General features: G+C 42.8%; 1 protein-coding gene across 1 annotated transcript; it reads right to left on the bottom strand.

The window, feature by feature from the left end:
- Window positions 1–288: 288 nt before the first annotated feature.
- On the bottom strand, window positions 289–4999 carry TMEM177 (transmembrane protein 177). The gene is made up of 2 exons (XM_054176058.1): window positions 4924–4999; window positions 289–1648 (listed from the first exon to the last, which is right to left on the bottom strand). Exon 2 carries the CDS (start codon window positions 1632–1634, stop codon window positions 699–701), a length of 936 nt encoding a protein of 311 aa, XP_054032033.1. The 5' UTR covers window positions 1635–1648; window positions 4924–4999; the 3' UTR covers window positions 289–698.
- Between the last annotated feature and the right edge of the window lie 2037 nt (window positions 5000–7036).

The raw sequence follows: 7036 nt of genomic DNA, 5'->3' as shown, positions 1-7036 counted from the left end.
AGTCAACCCATGACAGTCACATTACGTACTGCCGCTGATGGGAAATGTTCAAGTTAAACATGCTGCAGTCATCATGTCATGTAGAGAGCAGAACTAGATGTAAGCAAAATGATTCAGGTGCTGGCAATAATCTAGCTGTATTAGTATGAAATGCAGCATAATTAGTGTGCCCTACTGAAGAACGGTGATTGCAAGTGTAAGGATTTACACAGAGCATGAACTCACACAGAACAGAAAGAGTATGTTTTGGTATTTATATAACAGCACAATACAGACCGCCCAGTTTTTTAAACGTCTTTAGGTTGTTCCAAAGGAGGAATAGTAAACATACATACAAACACCCCAATTTAAATTGTAATGCTTCACAAACTCTTCACTGCACTTTACCCTTTCAATTTTCCAGACTGCAGTGGCAGGAAGGCAGAGGAGAGCAACAGAACTTTCAGATCAGTGTCTGAGAAGTTCCCCTTCGCAGTAGTCTTGTGATTTGAGATGCACACAGAACAGAGCACTTTTGAAGTAAGTCTTTAATATTTTAAGGAAGGATTCTTTATTCACAGAATGTACAGCAACTCCTTCCTAACTACATGCAAAAATAAATCCTGAAATTCTAATGCAGGGGGGGGAAAAAAAGAGCAGCACAGCAGTGTTCCAAGAGAATACATAATTCACAAGTTTAAAATTCAAGCACTCCCTTCCTATGCCTGGAGCTCTCTTAAAATATTAACAATCAAGTCTCTTCGGTAAGTGTACGGGGTATACTTTATTCTGAACCAATGCCCTGGGAAAAGGTTACCACTCGGGGCATATATTTTTGTCCCTTGTTTTCCCATCAGACCTCGAAGAATCCTGTTGCGGGACAAGATTTTATCATAAAATTCAACCCCCCCTCTGGCATAGTCTTTGGAAATAGTAGCTGCCTTCCTGTCAGCCTTGCAATCCAGATGATAGGTCATAGCGTCATAAGAAACGTAATAGCACATCAGTCCACCAGCAGCAGTTATGAGGTTACAGATGCCACGAAGTATCAGGGGGCCAGAAGATAAACCTAGAAGTAGCTTTACACCGTTCCCACAGAGAAATGTACCGGCTAAACAAGTTGGAGCCAGAAATGCACTTGCTAAGGGGCTGCCATTCTGCAAATACACTACGTCTCTGGCAATAGCAAACTTCTGAGCTTCAAGTGAAAATGTTAGAGCTTCCTTCAGAGCAACACCTTCCCTGCTCTCCCAGTCTACTTCTTTGCCATTGATCACAACAACATGGTTGACTATTCCTTTTTTATCCTCAGCTGTACTATCAAAGTTAGGTGGGATGCCCACCAAACACCCTGAAGGCAACCAGGGGATTCCAGCACTCACAGGGTGAAAGCCGGAAGCTGCAAAGGCATGAAATGAGTCCTTGGACTTCACATTGGTGTCTTGAAGGACATCCTGAAAGACACCACACAGCCTTTGTGAAAGCTCAGCTGGCTGCCCCTCTGACCAGCACTCATGCAATAGTTTGAATGTCTGCTCAGGAAACACATGATAAGAAAGGTTAGCACCAAACAGTCCCATGCAAGAAACAGCCAACAAAGTGATCTTGCGCTTCTTTAACCACACAGATGCCTTCTGCAGGAACCGCACTGCCATAGTCAATTCCTAACCTGTTTATAACACAAAAATTGGGAATTAAAGTGTGCATAGATGTGTCTCATCCCTGTAGCATTAAAAAAAAAAAAAAAGGAGCAAAAACCATGAGAAGAAACAGAGCACAATAACCAAAGAAACATTCTCTCTTTGATGTTCAAAAACACAAAATACCTTTACAGAGAAAGTGATACTCATCCATTTTTGGGCCTTGGAACATAGAATGATTGATACAAAGAATTAACTTCTCCCTCTCCTCCACTGAATCAATTTACCTCAATAATGACAGTAATAAAGCCACCATACTTCCTCTTTTCCCCAGAAATCAATACATATTCAGTATTTACCTTGCATAGTTGTCTAGTCCTTGCCAGCACAATCCTACTGTTGCAGTCCACTACAGGCACAGACTATGGATATTAATGCCACAAACCCACAATAATTAGCTTAATCTATGCCAGCCTCCTCTAAGAATTTTAATCACTAACCTTAACACTAAATTCAGTAATTTGAGCTTGCCTACAACTTCCAAAGTAACAAACAAACAGTATGTATCTTTGTAACTGGAGCTTTTCTTCCAAAAAAACAGTATGTGTTTTTTCTAGTTTGTTTCACTTTCAACTTCCAGGCAGTAGTTCTAGCTTACTCAGCAAAAAGCTGTTTTCAGAAAGCAGCATACTTTCAGTGGCTTCTTTTAAAAATTTGTCTCTGAAATACTTTCTCTGACAAAGAGTACATGCAATCCAGAGCAGAAACAGGTACAGAAATTGTTTCAGGGCAGACAACTACTTTGTGACTTTGTAAATAAGCAGGGATGTGTAAAAACTTGCAAATCTACCAACTCCATTAGTTCCAAAGTCCTGCTTCCCTTGTGCATTATCAGTTCTTTTTATGGAGCAAGCCACACGGTCTGCTCTGGCCAGGAAAGCTCCAATCTCCTAAAAAAACCCATAGGCTACAGAGTGCTCTCCTAAAATGATGCTACTATGAAGCTATAAATGTGAATGAGGCACTAGCAGATATCAGTGAAAATTGGATGCCCCTGTTTGCATTTGCATCTTGCAGTATCTCTTGTCTCAGGGCTTTAACACACAACCTTCAGAGAGCCTTGCTGCAGCTGTTGAAGACATCACTACTTCCATCTGTCCTTACAGGGAGCCAAGGTGCTTTGATACAGCCACCAAGGTCTTAGCATAAAGTACCATCAAAGGTGGGTTTCAGCTATGCTGCTGGGCTTCGTATAGCAGCAGCTGAAACACAGACATATGCTCTCTTCTTCCACTCATGCCAAACAAGAACCTCCTGCAGAGGGGTAGAGTGGACAACTGGGGGCTGTAACGTCATAAACCAGCACTGCATGACATGCCAGGATACACTAGTCACAATTAACAGCAAATTACTATTAACCACAGGGAAACAAAAAGGGATTAAATTAAAGGTGGTGTTTTAATGATACGTTATTACTTCTCTTTCCTATGAAGCTCCTTGGGACATAAAATTCACCAGGAAAAGAATAATCTTGTTTAATGTGGATTAATGTTTAATGTGGATTAATGTTAATCTTGGAGGTGTTCAGGAGGAGACTTGATGGGGTGCTTGGTGCCATGGGTTAGTTGTTTAGGTGGGTTGGATTGGTTGAGGGGTTGGACACGATGATCTTGAAGGTCTCTTCCAACACGGTTTATTCTATTCTATTCTAATGTTTATACTGCACTTGAACACATACTGAATACTTAATAGAACGATACATGTAAGTATATGGTACAATGTAAGCATACAATAATTTAATACGTATTTCTTAGTGTAGTAGGTGAAGACAGGAGGTGGTGATTTGTTTGCCAAAATTATTTAAAGAAAAACACACCAAAGAGCCAAGAACTCCAAATACTCCTCCCAGTTGGTAACTTAGGAAGCCAGGAAGCTCACCTGGACAGAGAGGCAACTGGCAGCCCATGGGTGAACCACAGGAAAACATGGCAGAAAGTGCTGTGCTTATATATACACCTCTTCTAAACAGCCATAAAAGCAGGATATACCACAACACTAACTTATCTTCTGCTGCAGTCATAATTAAAATGAACACCTGCTAAGTATGTTTTAAATTTCTTAAATGAAATTATCCTTTGTGCAGGCATGTTTTCAAACCTTTGTGGATGGACCCCTCACAGCCCAGGCTATGTTCTTGACTGGATTACACCCAGCAATCCTGGTACACGCCTAATGCAAGAAGCGGCACAAAATGCCACAGAGCACTCCTTTTCTCACGATGGCCAGTACTCAAGAAAATATATGGAAAATTGTCCTTGATACCTCTTAGCATTCATGCCTTCAAATCTTCCATGAGGGTCACCACAGACTCAGCTCCTGCAGAAAATCCTACTACAGCCCTCATGGCATACGGCATCTTTTTTTATTCATAAAACTTTGTGCAATTCATATTAGAGGAAGGCAAACAGAAGCTACAAATCAATTAATATAGGCCATATCCTGCAAGCTTGATCACCTAGTTAGCTCCCTAAAAGCCACGTGGGTTTATGGGGGCATTTATAAAGTAGTCTCCCCCAAATGCTGAAATACTACTTATGTATGTGGTGTTATGGGCACTCATTCTTGCCTAAGCCTGAGAATTCTAATAGTTAAAGTTCAAAGCAGGGGTATCTAGGCAGGTTTTGTCCTAACAGTTGGAATCATAGAAGAATCACGCAATCATTTCATTTGGGAAACACCTTTAAGATCATGAAGTCCAACTGCCAACTCAACACCACCGTGCCCACTAAACTGTGTCCCCAGGTGCCATGTCTACATATGTTTTGAACATCTCCAGGGATGGTGACTTCACCACGTCCCCGGGCAGCCTGTTCCGAAGCCTGACCACTCTTTCAATAAAGAAAATTTCCCCAATATCCACGCTAAACCTCCCCTGAGTCACCTCTACCTCACTACACTTTCCTTTCAGGTAGCTGTGCAGAGAATAAATTTATATTTTCTAATTACATGTAGCTGAGGGGAAAGCCCAACTTAAAACTTTATCAATCAGGAAACGAGGCAAAGTCGGGACATGCCTCTAAGGCTGGGGATTTTCAGGCTCACTGGTCGAAAAATACACATTTAAGAGTGGGGGCAACTACAAACGGTTTATCGTGAAGGGCGGGCCAGGGCCCGGGAGCAGGCCGCGGGGACAGGCTGCCGTTCCCCGCCTTCCTTCCCCGCCCCGCTATGCCATGCCGGAGCGCTAAGGGCCGGTTCCCGTGAGCTCCTTGCTTCGCTCCCCCCATCGCGCACCCCCACCTACCGAAGCTCCCCGCGTCGTGGCCCAGGCGGGACTTCCGCGGGCCGGCAGCTCCCCGCTGCCGTACAGCGAGCGGAAGAGGCAGGGGAAGAGGCGGGCAGCGGTGCGCGATGGGAGGGTTCTTTCGGAGGGGCTGCGGCGATGTTGGGGTTTAAAATGTGGTGGCCTCGAGTAATGGAGCAGAAGTCTGCTTATGGGGATACCCGATTGGCTCTGCTGCCCCGCCAGCAGCCCAGAGGCGAGGAGCAAGGGCGCTGCGACAGACACCCTGAGAGGCCGCGATGGCCCGAGCAAGGCACGGTCTCTCTCGCGGAGAGACCTCGTTTTGCCCACAGAGTCCTTGTATTTTATGCTGTAATTCTCAGAGTTTTCCCTGAAAAATACCTTGCATGTGTGTTAGTAGTAGAGCTCTCCCACTGCAACGCAGGAACGGTTACTGGGAAGGCCATTGAACATGCACACTAATTTAGTAGCAGCATAACCTGGCATCCACCATGTAGGATTTGTTTTCTCTCTCATCCCTAATAGAAAAATTAATTATTTGCTCAAAGTAGAAGATGGCTAGGGTAGTGTCTCAATACTACATGGAGTGCTTACAACCTTGGTGCTCTGTTAGGTTGAAGGTGGTGATGGGTGATAGAGAAGCACTGTTCAGTAAGTGCTGGCCTCTGAGAGCATGGCTCTGTTAAATCCAGCCTTGCCCCTGGGCTGTGCCATCCTTACAAACCAAAGGCAGAAAATAGCTCTTGGCCAATTTAGAATTTTATTTGTGTAGAAGATTGGTTTTCCCTTGGCATGTGATGGTTGTGTTCAAGAGCCCTTTCAACACCAGGTACTCATAATGTAACCATTTTTCACAATCCAAGTGGAAATAATGCTTTGTAGTGGGTTGAATGATAGCAGAATGGGAATAAAAAGCAAGCTGTGGTTATTATCTACTTAGATTAATTTTGGCAGATTTTTCTTTCTTTCATAGAGTCATAGAATTGTTTTTGTTGGAGAAGACCCCTAGGATCATTGAGTCCAACCATCAACCTAACACCACCATGACTGTTAAACCATGTTCCAGAGTGTTGTGTATAGATGGTAGGGTTTTTTTAACACCTCCAGAGAGAATTTTACCTTCACCTTTAAATAAATAGAGAGCTACTACATACAGCCATGGATCTGCACCCTCAGTGTGTGTGGCTTCATTGTCTGTCAAAATGTGTTATTTGGAAGTTGGCATTGGTATTCATAGTTTAGGCAGATGTACAAAGGAAAATTGCATGCAGGTGATGATGGACAATTGGAGACCAGACTTGCAGCATGATGATAGATTCTGAAAGTCTGAGAGTCACCAAGACTTACTTATCCTCTTGGTAAATATGGAAGGAAGGTTGGATGGGTTTGTATAGCCTGACTTTCTGAAAGGTGCTTCTGCCCTCTGTACTGTTTGAAGATGTCTAGAAACCAATGGTTTCTTATGCAGAAACTCAAGACTGCTGCAGAATTGCATTTGCACTGTGGTTTCTATTAAGAGCTTCATAATAAATATGATTGTTAAACATGGAGACTCCAACTTTACTAATCACTGTGATGACATGATTCTGGTGTCAAGAAGCAGCTGTTTCAAGAAGAAATGGGAAAGAAGGCTGAAGTGCATCCTTTTCTTAAGAAGCACAATATAGTCAGGGAGCAAGGGATATAGTCAACTTTTAAATTAGCCTGCTAGGTGGTGCTGTAGGACATGCTCTAAGTTACTCATTCACAACTGTATCCGAGTTTTGCCTTCACGTTTTACCAGGAGACAGATAGGTGCCCACCATCACCTGCCTCTCTAAAATTTAATATATAAAATCTTGTTGCCACATTAGCAAAAAGATTGATTTTAAAGTACAGAACTGAAATTCATTGACTTCTTTTAATGATTTCTGTAGTCTCACAATCCATTTTGCTTATGTCATCTCAAAAGTAAATGTGAGCCAGTGAGTGTCCACTACTCTGAGATACACATATTTCTTCCCCCAGTATCTTCTTCCTCTATGGATTCAATTTATCTGCTTTTCTGTGTAAGTACTGCTCTTTATTAGAGAGTACCATGAAGAAACTTGTGGCTCAGGTTTATGCAACACCA

Source organism: Dryobates pubescens, chromosome 2 (assembly GCF_014839835.1).
Source record: "Dryobates pubescens isolate bDryPub1 chromosome 2, bDryPub1.pri, whole genome shotgun sequence".
Taxonomy (NCBI): Eukaryota; Metazoa; Chordata; class Aves; order Piciformes; family Picidae; genus Dryobates; species Dryobates pubescens.
Note: the sequence above shows the minus strand (reverse complement) of the source record. Positions and strands in the feature narration are given on the sequence as shown.

What these genes read in the sequence shown, in the direction of transcription:
- TMEM177 (XM_054176058.1), bottom strand. Translation starts at nt 1,634, where the DNA reads ATGGCAGTGCGGTTCCTGCAGAAGGCATCTGTGTGGTTAAAGAAGCGC.